General features: G+C 45.9%; 2 protein-coding genes across 4 annotated transcripts in view; both read right to left on the bottom strand.

Annotated features, from left to right (window-relative positions):
* Positions 1–2,072, bottom strand: part of LOC121547568 (protein tweety homolog 2-like) — a 128,023-nt gene extending 125,951 nt beyond the window's left edge. For all 3 annotated transcript variants that reach the window (XM_041858907.1, XM_041858906.1, XM_041858908.1), the window contains exon 1: positions 1,624–2,072. In XM_041858907.1, coding sequence (XP_041714841.1) covers positions 1,624–1,752 — 129 coding nt within the window. In that variant the 5' untranslated portion in view covers positions 1,753–2,072. The remainder of the gene's footprint in view (positions 1–1,623) is intronic.
* Positions 2,073–11,495: 9,423 nt separating this feature from the next.
* On the bottom strand, positions 11,496–13,641 carry LOC121547569 (60S ribosomal protein L38). The gene is made up of 5 exons (XM_041858910.1): positions 13,564–13,641; positions 13,331–13,357; positions 12,492–12,552; positions 12,169–12,291; positions 11,496–11,569 (listed from the first exon to the last, which is right to left on the bottom strand). The coding sequence occupies exons 2-5, from the start codon at positions 13,331–13,333 to the stop codon at positions 11,544–11,546; spliced, it is 213 nt and encodes a 70-aa protein (XP_041714844.1). The 5' UTR covers positions 13,334–13,357; positions 13,564–13,641; the 3' UTR covers positions 11,496–11,543.
* Between the last annotated feature and the right edge of the window lie 8,715 nt (positions 13,642–22,356).

Genomic DNA, 22,356 nt, shown 5'->3' on the forward strand with positions numbered 1-22,356 from the left:
GATTGGTAATCAAAGCAGTGAATATGCTATATGGGGAGAAAATTAACTGCAGTAGATAGGCAAGGTAGCTTAGTGGTTAAGAGCGTTGTGCCAGTAACCGAAAGGTTGCTGGTTCTAATCCCCGAGCCGACTAGGTGAAAAATCTGTCGATGTGCCCTTGAGCAAGGCACTTAACCCTAATTGCTCCTGTAAGTTGCTCTGGATAAGAGTGTCTGCTACATTACTAAAAAAAATAGGCTATTACCATGTAACGGCTCTGAGATAAGAAGCTCAATACTACAATCAACTGTTTTTTTAAATCATGCCACTTCAGACCTGACAACTGTTCCAAGGCACCTCTTTACCAACAGAAAAATACATCAGCCCCATAATGCTTGGTTTCTCTCTGCCTTTCCTTCTCATTTTACATTTTTGTTATTTTACAGACACTCTTATCCAGAGCAACTTACAGTAGTGAGTTTATTCGTTTCCTTATTTGTTCATACTGATGCCCCATGGGAATCAAACCCACAACCCTGGTGTTGCAAGTGCCATGCTCTACCAACTGAGCCACACAGGACATACAGCTCTCCTCTCCCTCTTTCTCTCCCCATCACTCTCCCCCCTCTCTGCTCGCTCACTATCCCTTTCTCTCTTCCTAACGCTTTCCCATTAAACTTGTTCACCCCCAGAGCAAAGTGTCCACAATAACGACGTAATTACAACCTGCAGACATAGGGTGGGTGTCTCACTATAGCTGCTTTGAAAAAGTACTGTATGCTGTCTGTCCCTATTTTAGACTGTCTACTCTACACTGACTGTTCACTATAGAAAATAACAGATTCCTTTAAATTAACCCAGTCTTTGTGGAAAGTAACAGCTGCTCATCCCAACATTGCTCATCCCAAGGATTGAGTGGCCTGCCTGGCCATTTAGAGGTGTGAGGAAACAATGTGTGCAGTCTCTGTATCTTAACCCATGACACTTTCAGAACAGGCCCTCTTCTCTATCATTCATTCCTGTCTGCTAAGCCAAAAGCTAAACAGATTTCTACTATTGTAAAAACTACAAGCATCAGCTGACTAATCTTCAGTATCTTTTGTGTTATGTATGTGTGATGGCAAGGGAAATGTGAAATATGCTGAGTCTGATGTTCACACAGGATTACTTTAATTAAGTAGTGCACTATATAAGGAATAGTAGGGTGCGTTGTAACATGCTGGGGGATCCCACTTTTTCAGCAAGATACTAGACATTTGACAATAGTCAGCTGAGAGATATAGAGTAGGCCAGAAATGACATGGTTTTATTTGTAATAACACAGATTAAATGTAATGTTCCAAATAAACATTGCACTGCAGACTGTCCTATAGGCCTACCAAACGTCTGCTGTTGGCAGAAATTATCAGATTCAGCAATTGGTTAATTATACCACATCCAATAACACATCACATATATTTATTTAAACTCTTGTTTTGACCAGAGCTCTATGGACCCTGGTGAAAAGTTGTGCACTATTAAATAATCTGCTAAATGGCATATTATTATTATTATTATTTTTTTATTTATTTATTAAATAAGGTGCCATTTGGGATGCAGTTTATGAGACCCGGCCTGGGTCAAATCTCAGTCTGCACAACTAACCTGCTGGTAGTTCTGATCCTGAGGAGTGAAGGTATTATCGATGGGCTGGAAGTTCAGGTTGACATGAGGAAAATTGTGTAGCCAATAAGTCCACCAAGGTGCAATATAATTCTCCCGTATCGAAGACATCCCGGCACTAGTTTTGTTATCCAAGATCTAGTACAGTCTGTTTATTGTCTTTAGTAAACGGACTGCTCATCTGCTGTTGGAAGTATCCTCATCAGTCCCGTCTTCTGTAACAAAGCAATAAAAAGCTATTATGGAAAAGCATGCTGGATAATGTAAACCCGTTGACACGCACAGTAGACAAAATCTGTAGGGAAGTCGTTAAAGGAAAGCATTCCAAGAGTATCTGTGAAAACTAAAAAAAACGCCGTTTCAAGCCACTGCTATCCTGTCCGCTGGTCCAGTCTTTCACATTTGAGCGATCCCTCCAAAGACAAGCACTGTCCCTACACGGGAGCGCGCATGAATAAAGGGCACGGGACACGAGGCGAAAGCGCGCAGAACTTGAAGGCAGCAACCATAGACATTAGGTAGGAACCTAAATAGTAGTCTAATGACAATAAGTAAAATGGGAAAAAGTATGGCATGGAAAAATTCAACTTTAAGATGTTTTTTTTCTTCCTGTATGTAAAAGCAATGTATAAGCTACAAATCAAATCAAAGTTTATTGGTCATGTACACATATTTGCAGATGTTATCGCAGGTGCAACGAAATGCTTGCGTTTCTAGCTCCAAAAATGAATGCAGTAATACCTAGCAATAAACATTTAAAAAACACACATAATCCAGATTTTTTTAAATACAATTTGAATTAAGAAATTTCAGAACGAGTAATGTCAGAGACCAGAATATAAATATACATACACTGAGTGTACAAAACATTAGAAACACCTCCTCTTTCCGTGATAGACTGACCAGGTGAATCCAGGTAAAAGCTATGATCCCTTATTGATGTCACCTGTTAAATCCACTTTAATCAGAGTAGATTAAGGGGAGGGGCCAGGTTAACAACGGATTTTAAAGCCTTGATACAATTGAGACATGGATTGTGTATGTGTGCCATTCAGAGGGTGAATGGGCAAAACAAACAATTGAAGTGCCTTTGAACTAGGTATGGTAGTAGGTGCCAGGCGCACCGGTTTGAGTGTGTCAAGAACTGCAACGCTGCTGGGTTTTTCATGCTCAACAGTTTCTCCTGTGTATCAAGAATGGTCCACCACCCAAATGACATTCAGCCTTGACACAACTGTGGGAAGCATTGGAGTCAACATGGGCCAGCATCCCTGTGGAACGCATTTGACACCTTGTAGTCTATGCCCCGAAGAATTGAGGCTGTGTACATAGTCATTGGACAATTTCATAAAATTACCTGAGGCCTACGGTCTGCCTGACCAGGAAGCAAAGACCATAGTCTACGCCCTCACAGCGGGTATGTTCAGCAGGTTTGGCGCTGCGGAGTCCATTCAGAGTGACCAAGGCAGAAACTTTGCGTCCCGTGTGTTCGCCACCACCATATGTGAGCGGCTGGGTATGCACAAGACCCGCACCACTCCGCTTCACCCACAGAGTGATGGCCTCGTGGAGCGCTCCAACAAAACGCTTGCACAGCAGCCAAACATCATCTCCCAAACACCAGCGTGACTGGGACAAGCAGTTGCCCATGGTCCTCATGGCATGCCGCACTGCTGTCCAAGACTCCACCTCCTGCACATCTGCCCTACTCATGCTGGGGAGAGAGATCCGCACCCCTGCAGAGATGGCGTTCAGGGAGTACGCCAGGAGACTCCAGGACCGCCTGGACACAGCCCACACTTTCGCCAGGGAGCAGCTTATGAACGCAGGTGTGAGGCAGAAGATAAACTATGATGTGCACACCCGGGGGATGCACTTTGAGGCTGGGGAGCTGGTCTGGGTTTACAGCTCCCTGAGAAAGAAAGGCCGTTGCCACAAGCTGGACAGTCACTGGGTGGGGCCCTGCAGGGTCCTGGAGAGGATGGGAGAGGTGGTGTACCGGGTCTAGCTGCTTCCCACGGGGAGAAAGGTGGTACTGCATCGGGACAGGTTAGCCCCATACAGAGGGGCCTCTTTGTCCCCACAAACCCCAGGGACCTCAACAACCCCTCCCTCTGTCAATGACATTCCCCACACATCCACACCCCACAGACAGGGCTCTTGACACCCAGGTGTCCTTGTGGTTGGTTGACAGCGGGGGTCTGGACTTTCACTCATTTATGATTTATCGAGGTCATTACAGTATTCTACATCAATGTTATTTGCAGGGGCGCACCTTTGGTTTTAGGAATGGGGGGACATAATTAAAATATATATATACAGTGAGGGAAAAAATATTTGATCCCCTGTTGATTTTGTACGTTTGCCCACTGACAAAGACATGATCAGTCTACAATTTAAATGGTAGGTTTATTTGAACAGTGAGAGACAGAATAACAACAAAAAAATCCAGAAAAACGCATGTCAAAAATGTTATAAATTGATTTGCATTTTAATGAGGGAAATAAGTATTTGACCCCTCTGCAAAAACATGTCTTAGTACTTGGTGGCAAAAACCTTGTTGGCAATCACAGAGGTCAGACATTTCTTGTAGTTGGCCACCAGGTTTGCACACATCTCAGGAGGGATTTTGTTCCACTCCACTTTGCAGATCTTCTCCAAGTCATTAAGGTTTCGAGGCTGACGTTTGGCAATTCGAACCTTCAGCTCCCTCCACAGATTTTCTATGGGATTAAGGTCTGGAGACTGGCTAGGCCACTCCAGGACCTTAATGTGCTTCTTCTTGAGCCACTCCTTTGTTGCCTTGGCTGTGTGTTTTGGGTCATTGTCATGCTGGAATACCCATCCACGACCCATTTTCAATGCCCTGGCTGAGGGAAGGAGGTTCTCACCCAAGATTTGACGGTACATGGCCCCGTCCATCGTCCCTTTGATGCGGTGAAGTTGTCCTGTCCCCTTAGCAGAAAAAACACCCCCAAAGCATAATGTTTCCACCTCCATGTTTGACGGTGGGGATGGTGTTCTTGGGGTCATAGGCAGCATTCCTCCTCCTCCAAACACAGCCAGTTGAGTTGATGCCAAAGAGCTCCATTTTGGTCTCATCTGACCACAACACTTTCACCCAATTCTCCTCTGAATCATTCAGATGTTCATTGGCAAACTTCAGACCGGCCTGTATATGTGCTTTCTTGAGCAAGGGGGGACCTTGCGGGCGCTGCAGGATTTCAGTCCTTCACGGCGTAGTGTGTTACCAATTGTTTACTAGGTGACTATGGTCCTAGCTGCCTTGAGATCATTGACAAGATCCTCCCGTGTAGTTCTGGGCTGATTCCTCACCGTTCTCATGATCATTGCAACTCCACAAAGGGAGATCTTGCATGGAGCCCCAGGCCGAGGGAGATTGACAGTTCTTTTGTGTTTCTTCCATTTGCGAATAATCGCACCAACTGTTGTCACCTAATCACCAAGCTGCTTGGCGATGGTCTTGTAGCCCATTCCAGCCTTGTGTAGGTGGTCTACAATCTTTCCCCTGACATCCTTGGAGAGCTCTTTGGTCTTGGCCATGGTGGAGAGTTTGGAATCTGATTGATTGATTGCTTCTGTGGACAGGTGTCTTTTATACAGGTAACAAACTGAGATTAGGAGCACTCCCTTTAAGAGTGTGCTCCTAATCTCAGCTCGTTACCTGTATAAAAGACACCTGGGAGCCAGAAATATTTCTGATTGAGGGGGTCAAATTCTTATTTCTCTCATTAAAAATGCAAATCAATTTATAACATTTTTGACATGAGTTTTTCTGGATTTTTTTGTTGTTATTCTGTCTCTCACTGTTCAAATAAACCTACCATTACAATTATAGACTGATCATTTCTTTGTCAGTGGGCAAACGTACAAAATCAGCAGGGGATCAAATACTTTTTTCCCTCACTGTATATACACTACCAGTCAAAAGTTTAGACACACCTACTCATTCAAGGGTCTCTGGTTGAGAGAATGCCAAGAGTGTGCAAAGCTGTCATCAAGGCAAAGGGTGGCTATTTGAAGAATCTCAAATATAACATATATTTTGATTTGTTTAACACTTTTTTGGTTACTACATGATTCCATATGTGCTATTTCGTAGTTTTGATGTCTTCACTATTATTCTACAATGTAGAAAATAGTAAAAATAAAGAAAAACCCTTGAATGAGTAGGTGTTTCCAAACTTTTGACTGGTACTGTATATATATTTTTTGTCCAGTCGGATAAACACTCCAAACAGCCTACCTGACCGGTCGTAGGCGTCCGCATGGTCCTAAAGCACACCATTGCCTCGTTTTGTATCACATTCCAATGATACTAGATGGCAGTGTTGCAACGTCCATGGGAGCTACACAAATAACCAGGGGCACAACTTTGACTGGGGACGGGGGACGGGGGACGGGGCAAAAATGCAATTTCAGAATGTGGGGGGACATGTCCCCCCCCGTCCCCAGTCAAAGTTGTGCCCCTGGTTATTTGTGTAGCTCCCATGGACGTTGCAACACTGCCATCTAGTATAAATAGGTTCACCTGCAAAAGCTGTGCAACAACCAACTAAACTTCTACAAAATGTAAAATGTCAGCAAAGCACAATGGAAATAACACACATTCAGTGCATTCGGAAAGTATTCAGACCCCTTCCCTTTTTCAACATTTTGTTATGTTACAGACTTATTCTAAAATGGATTTAATAATTTTTTTCCTCATCAATCTACACACAATACCCCATAATGACAAAGCGAAAAAGGTTTAAAAAACCCAGAAATACCTTATTTACATAAGTATTCAGACCCTTTGCTATGAGACTCGAAATCCTGTTTCCATTGATCATCCTTGAGATGTTTCTACAACTTGATTTGGAAAGGCACACACCTGTCTATATAAGGTCCCACAGTTGACAGCGCATATCAGAACAAAAACCAAGCTATGAGGTCGAAGGAATTGTCCTTAGAGCTCCTAGACAGGATTGTGTCGAGGCACAGATCTGAGCACAGTGGCCTCCATCATTCTTAAATGTAATACGTTTGGAACCACCAAGACTCCTCCTAGAGCTGGCCGCCCGGCCAAACTGAGCAATCGGGGATTATTGGACTTGGTCAGGGAGGTGACCAAGAACCCGATGGTCACTCTGACAGAGCTCCAGAGTTCCTCTGTGGAGATGGAAGAACCTTCCAGAAGAGCAACCATCTCTGCAGCACTCCATCAATCAGGCCTTAATGGTAGAGTGGCCAAACGGAAGCCACTCCTCAGTAAAAGGCACATGACAGCCCGCTTGGAGTTTGCCAAAAGGCACCTAAAGGACTCTCAGACCATGAGAAACAAGATTCTCTGGTCTGATGAAACCAAGATTGAACTCTTTGGCCTGAATGTCAAGCGTCACATCTGGAGGAAACCTGGCACCATCCCTATGGTGAAGCATGGTGGTGGCAGCATCATCCTGTGGGGATGTTTTTCAGCGGCAGGGACTGGGAGACTAGTAAGGATCAAGGGAAAGACAAACGGAGCAAAGTGCAGAGATCCTTGATGAAAACCTGCTCCAGAGCGCTCAGGACCTCAGACTGGGGCGAAGGTTCACCTTCCAACAGGACAACGACCCTAAGCACACAGCCAAGACAACGCAGGAGTGGCTTCGAGACAAGTCTCTGAATGTCCTTGAGTGGCCCAGCCAGAGCCTGGACTTTAACCAGATCAAACATCTCTGGAGAGACCTGAAAATAGCTGTGAAGTGACGCTCCCCATCCAACCTGACAGAGCTTGAGAAGATCTGCAGAGAAGATTGGAAGAAACTTCCCAAATACAGGTTTGCCAAGCTTGTAGCGTCATACCCAAGAAGACTTGAGATGGTAATCGCTGCCAAAGGTGCTTCAACAAAGAACTTAGTAAAGGGTCTGAATACTTATGTAAATGTTACATTTACAAAAAACAGTTTTTGCTTTGTCATTATGGGGTATTGTGTGTAGATGAATGAGGGGGGGGGGGGACAATTAAATCAATTTTTAGAATAGGGGTGTAAAGTAACAAAATGTGGAAAAAGTCAAGAGGTCTGAATACTTTTGGAATGCACTGTACCTCAGAACATTGCTTCTCTACAAGATTTGCATTTTCATTAGTTGGCCTGGTCTTCAGTCTGCAACCAGCTTCTGTACATTGCCCCAGTGTTGACAGCATCCATTGTGGGTTCTCCAAAATCAGAAGAGACAATTCCCCTATTGTGAACACATTATATAGTTTAGGGAATAGGATTCTGGTCAAATTGTTTTAATTATATTTGGAATAGGGTGCCATTTGGGACATAAAACTTTGTATCGAAGCAGATCACAGTGGTAAAGTAGTCTGTCTAGTCTAGTTTGTTGTAGACAGTAGCTAATGCTATGGTCATTCCAACAGTGCCCAATAAACTAAAACACTGTACAACATTCATGAGCCTGCTGTAACAAACAATGTGAACGTTCTATGAAGCGGATGAGTCTCATAATGAGACCGATTCTGATGACTATGCACTGGTCTGACATCTGGTGTAGAAATCCAGTACTTTACCTGTGCATGTCTATCGTGCCATACACTGCCTGTTCTTCAGTTAATCATGCTAAAGGAATTTAGCCTGCCAAACTTAAGACTTTCAATAAAGGCCACAATTAGCATGTGGACATTCACTTTTCTTACCACTCTAGCCATCAGAAGATTACTATAATAGTCTACATCTATTATGATATTCTTGTCCCAAACCTATGAAATGCCAGTGGTGGAAAAAGTACCCAATTGTCATACTTGAGTAAAAGTATAGATACCTTCATAGAAAGTTACTCAAGTAAAAGTGAAAGTCACCCAGTAGAATACTACTTTAGTAAGTCTAAAAGTATTTGGTTCTAAATATACTTAAGTATCTAAAGTAAAAGTATAAAACATTTCAAATTCCTTATATTAAGCAAAGCAGACAGCACCATTTTCTTGTTTTTAAAATGTAAGGATAGCCAGAAGTACACTCCAACATTCAGACAATTTACAAACGATGCATTAGTGAGTCCACCAGATCAGAGGCAGTAGGGATGACCAGGGATGTTCTCTTGATAAGTGCGTGAATTGGACCATTTTCCTGTCCTGCTAAGCATTCAACATATAAGAACTTTTGGGCGTCAGGGAAAATGTATGGAGTAAAAAGTACATTATTTTCTTTAAGAATGTAGTGAAGTACAAGTAGTCAAAAACGTAAATATTAAAGTACAGATACCCAAAAAAACGACTAAAGTAATTTACAGCACTGGTAAACTAATACTGCATCAGTAACAATGGCAGGTTCTTCACCTGGGCCCGGCTTTCCTCAATAATTTTAAGGCTAAATTAATCGTTAGAACCTTCATAGGAGCATAATTCAATATATGAGCGTTTCCCCAAAAACATCGTAAGTAGAGTTGCACTTGAAAACGCTCGTTATTTACCTTAACCGACCGTCTCAGACCACTCGTAGAACAGCTAAGTGCGTCGTTAGTTGATTTTTTGCCCTTCCGCGTGATTTTATACACTGAAGATCTCAGCTAAACACATAATCAAGTTGTGTATCTGTCTCTCTGTTACCACCAATAACTTGGTAACTAAATTGAGTACAACTAAAAATGTGCCAATGTCTTTGCAATTGAACAAGCGAAGGATATATATTTAAAATGAAAACCGAGATTACTGCATGAAAACGAATACAGTAGACCTATATATTTAAATAATATTGATATTAATATGTTCAGCCAATTGAGTTAATTTGTAGGCTACACGGGTCTGTACTTTTTTGCCTCAATACATTTCATATGTAACGTGCGCAATGTGCCAAATTTAATAGCATTATAGGGTAAGCATTAGAATAAGCAGCCTCAATATTTGCAGCCATTAGGTGATCTTTCTTGTAGCTGATCCGTCGTCAGAATTGTGGAATAATTATAGTTTTAAGGTACGATGTGAATGCAGAAAGCTGATCAGAGCAGCGCTGCCTTTCTTTCAATCCTATCAGTATCAACACATGCTCCAACGAGGCACTTAGCGAATATTATTTCTGCGTGTTGTTTTGTGAAACGCATAGGTAACATGCAGCTTTAACTCATAAATCCAAATTCCATTGCTATCGGGAAACCAGGCCCAGGTCAATTTCAGGATCAGCATCACTGTGTGCAGTTTACGCTTTAATCAGCACCTCTATAAAAAAAATGGGGGTGCGCTTCAGCTCATGCTTTTTTACTCTACTGAACAAAAATATAAAGTGTTGCATGAAACATGAGCTGAAATAAAAGTTCCCAGAAATGTTCCATTAGCACAAAAAGCTTATTTCTCTCAAATTTGTTTACATCCCTGTTAGTGAGCATTTCTCCTTTACCAAGATAATCCATCCACCTGACAGGTGTGGCATATCAAGAAGCTGATTAAACAGCATTACTATTACACAGGTGCACCTTGTGCTGGGGACAATATAAGGTCACTCTAAAATGTGCAGTTTTGTCACACAGCGCCACAAGTTTTGAGTGTGCGCAATTGGCATGCTGACTGCAAGAATGTGTACTAGAGCAGTTGTCAGAATATTCAATGTTTGGGGCCTCCCGAGCTGCGCAGCGGTCTAAGGCACTGCATCGCAGTGCTTGAGGCGTCCCTACAAACCCCGGTTCGATCCTGGGCTGTGTCACAGCCGGCCGTGACACCCATGAGGCGATGCACAATTGGACCAGTGTCCTCTGGGTTCGGGGAAGGTTTGGCCGGCTGGGATTTCCTTGTCCCATCATGCTCTACCAACTCCTTGTGGTGGGCCGGGTGCCTTCAAGCTGACTTCAGTCGCCAGCTGGACGGTGATTCCTCCGACACATTGGTGCGGCTGGCTTCGGGTTAAGCGAGCAGTGTGTCAAGAATCAGTGCTGCTTGGCAGGGTCGTGTTTCGGAGGACGCATGGCCGTTGCCTCTCCTGAGTCCGTACGGGAGGTTGAGCGATGGGACAAGACTAACTACCAATTGGAGAGAAAGGGGGGTAAAGTACATTTCTCTACCATAAGACACCCCCGTCATTTTAGAAAATATTTTAGTACGTCTAACCGGCATCACAACTGCAGACCAAGTGTAACCACACCAGTCCAGGACCTCCACATCCGGCTTCACCTGCAGGATCATCGGAGACCAGCCACGCAGACAGCTGATTAAATTGAGGATAATTTGCCTGTTTGAAAGCCCTTGTGGGGAAAAATGTATTCTGGTTGGCTGGGCCTGGCTCCCAAGTGGGTGGGCCTATGCCCTCCCAGACCCACTCACAGCTGCTTCCCTGCCCAGTCATGTGAAATCCATAGATTAGGGCTAAATCAATTTTTCAATTGACTGATTTCCTTATACGAACGAACAAAAATGTTTGCCTTTATATTTTACTATAAATGAATGCATCTTTCCTTGAGGTAAGTACGAGTCTTTATAAAAAATAAATAAAAATAAAAGATTGGATAGGTGTAAGCAACATCACCACCCTAGTAGTCACCAATTGAGATCTGACATAATTTCTGGAGTATTGGAACTGCACCCATGTGTAGTCAGCAACTTTGATTTGACTACACTACAGACACCATGTTATTTCTTATTTTTAGGGCCAGTTTTACATACAATTAAGCCTAGTCCTGGACTAAAGAGTATCCTCATTTGAGAATCTTCATTGAAAAGCGTTCCTAAATCCAGGACTAGGTTTAATCTGTCTGGGAACCCAGCCCATAGAATTAATCCCTAGTAATTTAAAATCAGCATACATTCACTAATGCCTTGTTCCAATTAAGCACCACAAAGCATTTACATATTTACTGTAGCGGTGCAACATAACCAAGACAAATGGTTTTCCTCTTTTTTATTACAATTCACTGTACACAAAGATGGTCCTCTACTTGAGCTCCTTCACAGCCAGACCTGAAGAGAGAAATGAGAGATGGTTAAAACTACATGTGCATTGTGTCCATCCACACTGCACACTTTCACTGTTCAAGTTACAAATTACTATTAACATGATTAGAAATACTAGTGTTCGGGGCTCAGGAAAGAGTAAAATGCTCAAACTAAGCTTGGTATTCAGATTTTAGTGTGTTTTTATCAGAATTCCCCCCCCCAAATCAATGTTTCAGTTTTGGCCACCAAGATTGACAGCTCAAAACATTTAGGCATACACATGTCAGTGAACCGGTGGAACTCAATTTCTGATAGTCGAAACCAAGCACTAGGCCCATCCTTATTCTAGCAAGCGTGTAAATGCACCACAAGCACCAAGCAGCATGTAGTGTTTGGACAACTTGCATGGCAACCGATGAGATTACTTCTTAACCACATTCAATTTGTAACCACTATGCATTGACAAGACATCAACATCTTTAGAACGGACATTGCCACTACTTCTTTGGGATTCAAGGTCTTGTGAGATGTACCTATAAAACGCTAGATGTATCTGTATTTCCAACCCAATACAATTAACCACAACCTGCCACATTTCATGTGATAAAAGCTGAGAATCTTACCTGGGGGCAGGGACTGCTTCAGCTTCTCGGCCTTCTCCTTGTCTGTGATGACGAGGGTGTACAGGTACCTGCTGCAACGCACCTTGAACTTGACATTGTCCTTGTTCTTCTTGATCTTCACGGCTGTCGGACAAGTAATGATACAAATTAATCTAAACATTCTGGTTGTTTCAACATCATGGTTTGCAGTTGGAATTAATGCAAAATACTGTGGGTGCAGAAATCAAATTAGTTACATGCTTCATAAACAGTGAAATGCTTACTTAAATTATTATAAATACCATAAGCTTTAGTCCACAAGTGAGCAACAATGCAATACTTACACTTGGCATCCTTCCTCCTTGCTGTAAGCAGGAAATCTTTTATTTCTTCGATTTTGCGTGGCTGAAATAAAAACAGGGAAAGAATAGGTAGACAGCAGGTACACCATTTTCTGCAACAACTTATCACATTTTACATTAGTCATTTAGCAGATGCTCTTATCCAGAGCGACTTACATTTTGTGAGTGCATACATTTGTTATACACAACCAGAGGTAACCTCAATGTAAAGAACATAACATGATAGCTAGCTATGTTAGCAATGTGGTTAACTAGCCATGGGGAGAATAACTAAGTTAGCAAACTAAGTAAAAGTAATATGAAGATTGTCAGTGGACCGGTGGAACTAAAGATTCTGGTTATATCGAAACGTAGCACTAGGTCCATCCTTATTCTGGCAAGCGTGTAAATGCATCACAAGCACGAGAGCCTGTGATGTTTGGACAACTTGCGAAGACATGCTCTGCTGGCTAGCGAAGTTAACATTGGCTAGTTATACTAACTAGAACATGGCTGACAGTCAGGTATGCCTTTCACTGCAATGTATTACCCCTGGATGTGTTGACATTTCAGTTCACGTTAACGAAACACACATTACACCTCCTCAGTTTGTTAGCTAGTAGTGTACCGGCGGTAGCCAACGTTAGCACATTGTTAGGCCGCACCGGCTGTGGCCTGTACAAGCTATTAGCCTACTCGGCTAGCTACCATAGCTAGCTGCCAACCCGGCAAAGATAAGGTAACGTTATGCCCATTTTCGTTTATCCACACAACTAGCTTATTGAACATTTTTGTTGATCGTGCAATTATAGATATATGAATGTAGTGAAAACGGTCCTCACCATCTTGCCGTGTCTGCGGACTGAAGCCTGGAAGACGGGAGAAACACAGGAGTCAGTTTACAGATATTTTCAGTCGAACAAAAACCAATGGAAAACAAATAACTGTCTAATTATGTGGACGAATGTTTCTAAGATCATTGTTTAATGATTTCGTGGACGTATTTTCCAGTTAGAAGAAGGATGAATAATGATTTTACAGTCCATACTGTATGTATTGAAAATATGCAACTTACACAGCCTGCAAGAGAGGGGATGAAGAGGATGGAACTTCCGCTGACGCAAGCTTTATAGTCAAGCTACGGCGACTAATGGAGGACAAATGAAATACGGACGACTTTCTACAAAGATTATGGATATAATGACAAGATACATGTCTCTCCGCACTAACAATGGGAGTTGTCCACAAAGCGACACGGCGGGCTGTCGCCTATCCTTTCTTTGGATTGGTGGATACCTCTTATTATTGTAATATTTTTTCTGAATATTTGATGAGTTTTTTCCCCACGTTCCCAGTTGTCTTGAACTCACTGAAGTCTGAGATTTCCCAGTTCCGAGTTTCTAGTTGTTTTGAACATGGCAAAAGTAATGCTGGATTGACAGCATGGCCAATGTATTCAACCTTTTCTGGCCCATGGTGTTGCGTGTGAATGTTTATCCTTTTAAGCTTGGAAAATATACCCTTAAACCCAGACATAGACCACACACCCTCTCCACCGAATAGCAGGCAGGGGAAGCAAAATAGTGATTGCTTTGCAACACATGCAGCATGCAGTTAGCCACTGCTTCCTTCCAAACCACTCATTGTTGAATTTGCGATTTCCGACTTGTTGTGTAATGTTTATGTCCAATGGCCGATGAGCAATGATACGTTTTATCTATAATTTATCTTCATATGACAAGGGTAGAAAAGGATTTGCCAGTAGATTGTCAATGTGATTCATGATGAGGACTGCTTGCTAGCTAATATTTTGAAAGTATGATGTTGACATGATCAGTCCAATCAAAGCTATGGTAGATATAACGTGATTTAACGTAATTGTATCTGTGGCCAATGACCTTGAGCCTTCTTGGATGGGCACTTCTAATGTAAAGCTATGGCAGCACCCAAGGGGGCTTGAACTTTCTAACTCTCCTGTAGATTGTGTGGGGATGTAGTGTCCCCATGAGTGACAGAACACTGAGCCAATCACAGCGCAACTAGATTACCAACCCCTACTCTCTGTATTTTCCGCTGGCTACCCCTGCACCACAGAAAGCACTGAGCTAGGCTGAAACGCCTTCATTTTGGAGCTGGCATACTCAAGAAAGCAAAAAAGAGACCATGTTTGTATGCCTTGAATGAGGGGTCGCCACTGCTCGTTATGTTTCTTACCATCATCACTGTGTCTGTTGCATTTGTGGTAATTCTGGCAGTAGTAATGGTCACTTAATGAAGCCAGGAGAAGGAGAAGGCAGGCAGCTGGTCGGAGAGCGTTGTTCAGGCGGTGTTCTCCTCGACCACATCGCAAATGTAGAGAAATCCCAGATCACACTTGTACGCGATGTCATGGCGTCATTGGCTATCTAAACTCATTTGTAGAAACAAGTCATTGGGTCTAACGGTCGTCTCGCGCCGAACAGCTCATGTGCAGACAGTCTGTCCAAATATAGCACTGCTCTGCCTTCTTAACAGCAGTATCAACAAGGCAGGTTCTACAGGCCCTAGTTTTGTCGCACCTGAACTACTGTTCAGTCATGTGGTCAGGTTCCATAAAGAGGGATTTAGGAAAATTGCAATTGGCTCAGAACAGGGCAGCACGGCTGGCCCTTGGATGTACACAGAGAGCTAACATTAATAATATGCAGGTCAATCTCTCCTGGCTGAAAGTGGAGGAGAGATTGACTTCATCACAACTTGTATTTGTGAGAGGTATTGACATGTTAAAGGCACCGAGGACACCCATAAATACCCCAACAGAGGTCTCTTCACAGTCCCCAAATCTAGAACAGACTACGGGAGGTGCACAGTACTACATAGAGCCATTACTACATGGGGATCCATAATAAATACAAATATAAATATTTTTAGGTGAGGGAGCAAATAAAAGTCATAATTTCCCCAATCAACGTTTGTACCGACAGATGTATCCATAGCCCCCTCAAACTCAACTCTCGACCTCGAAGCCAGTTCCCCTGCGTTTTGTCATTGTTCCTCACTAATGAGGGACTGATGTAGACCTGGGCCACCAGGTGGGTGCAATTCATTATCAGGTAGAACAGAAAACCAGCAGGCTCCGGACCTCGTAGGGTAAGAGTTGAATACCCCTGCTATAGCCTATCATTATATACACTGAACCAAAATGTAAATGCAACATGCAACAATTTAAAAGATTTTACTGAGTTACAGTTCATATAAGGAAATCACTCAATTGAAATAAATTCATTAGGCCCTAATCTATGGATTTCACATGACTGGGAATACAGATCTGTATCTGTTGGTCACAGATACCTTTAAAAAAAAGTAGTGGTGTGGATAAGATGGCACATCTCCTTCGCATAGAGTTGATCAGACTGTTGATTGTGTCCTGTGGAATGTTGTCCCACTCCTCTTCAATGGCTGTGCGAAGTTGCTTGATATTGGTGGGAACTGGAACACACTGTTGTAAACCTCGATCCAGAGCATCCCAAACACGCTCAATAGGTGACATGTTTGGTGAGTATGCAGGCCATGGAAAAACGGGACATTTTCAGCTTCACAGGAATTGTGTACAGATCATTGCGACATGGGGCCGTGCATTATCATGCTGAAATATGAGGTGATGGCGGCGGATGAATGGTACAACAATGGGCCTCAGGATCTCTGTGCATTCAAATTGCCATCAATTAAATGCAGTTGTGTTCATTGTCCGTAGCTTATGCCTGCCCATAGCATAACCCCACCGCCACCATGGGGCACTATGTTCACAACGTTGACATCAGCAAACCTCTGCCCGGTACAGTTGAAACCAGGATTAATCCGTGAAGAGCACACTTCTCCAGCGTGCCAGTGGCCATGAAGGTGAGCATTTACCCACTGAAGTCGGTTACGAGGCCGGTTGGACGTACTGCCAAATTCTCTAAAACGATGTTGGAGGCGGCTTATGGTAGAGAAATGAACATTCAATTCTCTGGCAACAGCTCTGGTGGACATTCCTGCAGTCATCATGCCTATGCCAATTGCACGCTCTCTCAAAACTTGAGACATCTGTGGCATTGTGTTATGGGACCAAACTGCACATTTTAGAGTGGCCTTTTATTGTCCCTAGCACAAGGTGCACCTGTGTAAAGATCATGCTGTTTAATCATCTTCTTGATCTGCTACACCTGTCTGTCACGTTCGTTTACAGGCGGGACGGACCAAGGCGCAGCGTGATATGCGTACATGTTTATTAAATATCAAACACAACGACAAAATAACAAACAAAACTAAACGTGAAGTCCAACGCAACACAACACAACACAACACAACACAACACAACACAACACAACACAACACAACACAACACAACACGGAACAAGATCCCACAACCCACTAGTGCCGATAGGCTGCCTAAGTATGGTCCCCAATCAGAGACAACGAGCTACAGCTGCCTCTGATTGGGAACCACACCGGCCAACATAGATCTACACGATCTAGATCTAAACATAGAAAATGCAACATAGAACATACCACACAGAAAATACACACCCTGACTCAACAAATACGAGTCCCCAGAGTCAGGGCGTGACACTGTCATGTGGATGAATTATCTTGGAAAAGGAGAAATGCTCACTAACAGGGATGGAAAAATACATTTGTGCAAAACATTTGAGATAAATAAGCTTTTTGTGGAACATTTCTGGGATCTTTTATTTCAGCTCATGAATCATGGCACCAACGCTTTACATGTGTTTATTGTCACAGTTCCCTCAGCCAGAACCCAGAAGCAGACCAGGACAAGGAGAGTTGAACGAAGGTGAGGGTTTATTCAGATACAAAAAAGGTGCAGAATAATCCAGGGACAGAGCGGGCGGCGTGGATGAGTAGTTGGGGGTGCAGTTCTAGGTCCAGTGATGGCTCGGCAGCCGCCGACCATCAGGCAGAGGTGGGGTGAAGGTTCCGGACGTGTGACTGCAGATGGGACAAAAACGGAGGCAAGGAAACAATAACCCAACAAAGTACAAAACAACAAAACTCACGTTAGATACTCTAAACTGATACTCAGAACACCTACTGTTCATGGCTAACGATCCGGCAGGAACTGGATGTTTGGCCAGAGCCTAAGAAGGGTGATGATGAGGACCAGGTGTGCAGATTGCTGACGGGATGCAGGTGTGGAAAACAAGAGAGCTCCCCGGAGCGTTCCCGAACCCTCGGGAAACTGGAAACTACGAACCGTAACACTAGTCACCAGACAGGACCCGACTCAGACTGCCGGGATCGTTACAGTACCCCCCCTCCGACGAACGCCACCGGGCGGACTCCCCGGAGCGCCAGGATGGAGGCGGTAGAATTCGCTGATGAGGTCAGCATCTAGGACCTGTCGCCGCGGAATCCAACTCCTCTCTTCAGGACCATACCCCTCCCAGTCCACGAGGTACTGGAAACCCCGGCCCCGCCGTCTGGAATCCATGATGCGACGCACCGTGTAGGCAGGACCACCTCCGATCATCCGAGGAGGAGGAGGAGGGGGCGGAGGAGGCAACAGAGGACTGAGGAAGACAGGCTTGAGGCAGGAGACATGAAAGGTGGGATGGACTCTGAGCGTCCTCGGTAGTTTGAGTCGAACTGCCACCGGATTGATCACCTTCTCCACCACAAACGGACCAATGAACTCGGTAACAACTTCCTAGACTCAGTCCGTAACGGAAGATCCCGTGTGGCCAACCAAACCCTATCTCCGATGGTATAGGTGGGAGGCGGGGATCCGGCGACGATTCGCCTGGAGCTGATACCGGTCCGAACCTCTAAGGAGTGCCTTTCTGGCCCGATGCCAGGTCCGGTGGCAACGCGAATATGGGCCTGAACAGAAGGCACTGAGAGCTCCTTCTCCTGAGAAGGGAACAGGGGAGGTTGGTAGCCATACAGGCACTGGAAGGGAGACATCCCAGTGGCAGATGTAGGGAGAGTATTGTGGGCATACTCAACCCAAGGCAACTGAGAGGCCCAGGAGGTGGGGTTGGAAGAGACCAGACAGCGTAGCGTGGATTCCATCTTCTGGTTGGCTCTCTCCGCCTGACCATTGGATTGGGGGTGAAAACCAGATGTGAGACTGACTGTAGCTCCAATGGCCAAACAGAAGGACTTCCAGACAGCAGAGGTAAACTGAGGGCCACGGTCGGAAACGATATCACTGGGCAAACCGTGGACCCTGAAAACCTCCCTAACCAGGATCTCGGACGTCTCCGAGGCAGAGGGAAGCTTGGCAATAGGCACAAAGTGGGCGAACTTGCTGAATCTGTCCACGATAGTCAGAACGACCGTGTTCCCCTCAGAAGCGGGCAACCCCGTGACGAAGTCCAGGGCCAGATGCGACCATGGACGCCGGGGAATAGGAAGGGGGTGAAGTAGTCCAGAGCTGGGCCGATTGGTACTCTTATTCTGCGCACACACTGGACAGGCAGCAACAAAACCCCGAGTATCCTCGGCCATGGCAGGCCACCAAAAAGCGTCTGCGAAGAAACGCCATTGTCCGAGCCACGCCAGGGTGACAAGCCATCTTACTGGCGTGGGACCATTTGAGGACAGCAGGACGAACCGACTCAGGCACAAACAACCGACCGGGTGGACCGTTACCGGGACCGGGCTGAGTCCGAAGGGCCGCCAGCACCTCCTCCTCAATCTTCCACATAACTGCTCCCACGACGCAGTTCCGGGGGAGAATTGTCTCGGTCTTGGACCCACTCTCCTCCGTCTTGGAGAACATCCGGGACAAGGCGTCCGCCTTGCCGTTCTTAGACCCAGGTCGGAACGTCAGGACAAACCTGAATCGTCCGAAAAACAACGCCCACCTGGCCTGACGGGAGTTGAGACGTTTAGCCGATTGCACGTAAGCAAGATTCTTGTGGTCAGTCCAGACAATAAACGGTTGCTCCGCCCCCTCCAACCAGTGGCGCCACTCCTCCAAGGCAAGTTTCACCGCGAGAAGCTCCCGGTTACCCACATCGTAATTCCTCTCCGCAGGCGAAAGGCGACGAGAGTAGTAGGCGCAGGGATGGAGTTTACTGTCCGTGGAGCATCGCTGCGACAGGATGGCGCCAACTCCCACATCAGACGCGTCCACTTCAACGACGAACTGACGGGCCGTGTCCGGTTGAGAGAGAATCGGTGCGTTGGTGAATCGCCTCTTCAAATCCAGAAACGCTCGATCCGCCTCCGGATTCCACTTGAAGGTCCTGATACTGGAAGTCAAGGCAGTTAATGGAGCGGCCACACGGCTGTAATCCCGGATGAATCTGCGGTAGAAATTCGCAAACCCCAAAAAATCTCTGGAGCTGCAATCTCGTACCGGGCTGGGCCCATTCCAGAACCGCTCTAACCTTCTCCTGGTCCATCCTAATCTCACCCCTGGAGATGATGTACCCGAGAAAGGATGTCGTGTGGGCGTGAAACTCGCACTTCTCGGCCTTCACGAACAGGCGATTCTCCAATAATCGCTGCAGAACCTGCCGGACATGCTGGACGTGGTCGGAAGGTTCCTTCGAGAAGATCAGAATGTCATCCAGGTAAACAAACACGAAGAGACCGATCATATCTCTCAGGACGTCGTTCACCATACTCTGGAATACCGCTGGAGCATTGGTCAGTCCAAACGGCATCACCTGATACTCGAAGTGCCCCATCGGTGTATTGAACCCCGTCAACCACTCGTCCCCCTCTCTGATCCGGACCAGGTGATACGCATTGCGTAGGTCTAGCTTGGTGAACACCGTAGCACCCTGTAAGGAGTCGAAGGCAGAACTCATCAAGGGCAGGGGATACTTGTTCTTGACCGTGATGTCATTCAACCCCCGATAATCAATACACGGTCGAAGAGAGCCATCCTTCTTACCCACAAAGAAGAATCCTGCCCCCAGGGGTGATGACGAGGACCGAACGAGACCAGCAGCTAGGGACTCCTTGATGTAGGTCTCCAACGCCTCACGTTCAGGTCGGGAGATACTGTATAACCTTCCCTTGGGGTAGACAGCTCCAGGGACCAGGTTGATGGCACAATCATATGGTCGGTGGGGAGGGAGTGACAGAGCCTTCTGCTTACTGAAAACTTCCCCCAAATCGTGATATGTCTCGGGAACCAGGGACAAATCTGGGGGTTTAGCCTCAATCACCTGACTGGGAACCGAATGGGGCAGGCAGTCTTGAGACAGTTAGCATGACAATCCAGGCTCCAACTCGTTACCTTGCCCGTCACCCAATCGAACGTGGGATTGTGTTCCTTCAGCCAGGGGTATCCAAGGACCAGAGGAACATGGGAAGACGGCAGAATGAAAAATGAAATCATCTCAGAATGATTCCCTGACAACCGCATCTTAACCGGTTCAGTCCTCATCGTGATACGTGCCAGACTACTGCCGTTCAGAGTGGTCGCTTCAATGGCTTCCGGCAATTGCTCCTTGGAAAGCCCCAGCTGTTCCACCAACTCGGCATCAAGAAAGCTTCCATCGGCACCTGAATCGATAAAAGCGTTAAGCGCTAAGCTCTGATTCCTGTTCACAAGGGTAGCCGGGAAGCGGGGTCTGACAGAGGTACTGAGAGGTTGAAACTGGCTCGCTAAAAGTCCTCCCAACTTTAGCGAGCCGGGCAGTTTGACGACCGCCGGGAGCAAGTGGAGATGTAATGTCCCGAGCGACCACAGTAGAGGCAGCAGTTGGTCCTACGTCTATGTTGACGCTCCTCCTTGGTTAACCCGTGCCGCCCCACTTGCATGGGTTCAGAATCGGGAGAGAGGTCCTCTCCACTAATCCTTTGTGGTGGAGAATGATCGACGTGTTCTGGTCCACCACCCGACCCGACTGGGAACTGAGAAGCTGATCGATTGGACGGACCCCATTGCTTCTCCCTCCTTCGCTCTCGGACTCGATTATCCACCCGAATAGACAAGGCTACCAAGCTGTCCAGGTCACTAGGCTCCGGATAGGAGATCAACTCATCCTTGAGCTGCTCCGACAGACCCTGGTAAAAGGCCGCTTGCAACGACTCCTCGTTCCACCCACTCTCCACAGCCAACGTCTTGAACTCGATCACGAAGTCGGCCACGCTGCGAGTTCCTTGGTGAAGAGAAAACAGGCGCCTAGCTGCGTCCCTCCCTCGGACGGAATGGTCGAAGAGCTTCCTCATCTCGGCCGTGAACCCCTGGTATGAAGCCATGCAGGGATCCTGTCGTTCCCAAACGGCTGAAGCCCACTCCAGCGCTCGACCACGCAGCAACTCAATCACAAAGCCTATCCTAGCCTTGTCTGTGGCATAAGAGTAGGGCTGTAGATCGAACACTAATCCACACTGCATAAGGAAGGAACGGCATCTTCCCAGCTCCCCTCATATTTATCCGGCGTCGGAACCTTGGGCTCACGGAGGGACACAACTTCAGAAGCGGCAGGCGAGATGGGTGAAACCGGTAGTGGGTCCTCCACCGGACACTGGCGTTGGTTCTGGACCTCCATCAGGCCGGTAGAAAGGTTCCGAACTGACAACGCGATCTCCTGTAGTACCGTGCTATGATGGCCCAACATCTTCTCCTGCTGGGTAATGGCATGGCGAACTGAGTCCAGGTCCGCTGGGTTCATAATTGGCCGGATCGTTCTGTCACAGTTCCCTCAGCCAGAACCCAGAAGCAGACCAGGACAAGGAGAGTTGAACGAAGGTGAGGGTTTATTCAGATACAAAAAAGGTGCAGAATAATCCAGGGACAGAGCGGGCGGCGTGGATGAGTAGTTGGGGGTGCAGTTCTAGGTCCAGTGATGGCTCGGCAGCCGCCGACCATCAGGCAGAGGTGGGGTGAAGGTTCCGGACGTGTGACTGCAGATGGGAC

The sequence above is a fragment of the Coregonus clupeaformis genome, chromosome 31 (assembly GCF_020615455.1).
Source record: "Coregonus clupeaformis isolate EN_2021a chromosome 31, ASM2061545v1, whole genome shotgun sequence".
In the NCBI taxonomy this organism is placed as follows: Eukaryota; Metazoa; Chordata; class Actinopteri; order Salmoniformes; family Salmonidae; genus Coregonus; species Coregonus clupeaformis.

Bases quoted from the DNA above. Each gene is read 5' to 3' on its own strand.
- LOC121547569 (XM_041858910.1), bottom strand. The intron at 12,292-12,491 runs GTAAGTATTGCA...CTTGTCCGACAG, and splicing joins AAGGAGGAAGGATGCCAAGT to CCGTGAAGATCAAGAAGAAC. The intron at 11,570-12,168 runs GTAAGATTCTCA...TTCTCTCTTCAG, and splicing joins GAAGCAGTCCCTGCCCCCAG to GTCTGGCTGTGAAGGAGCTC.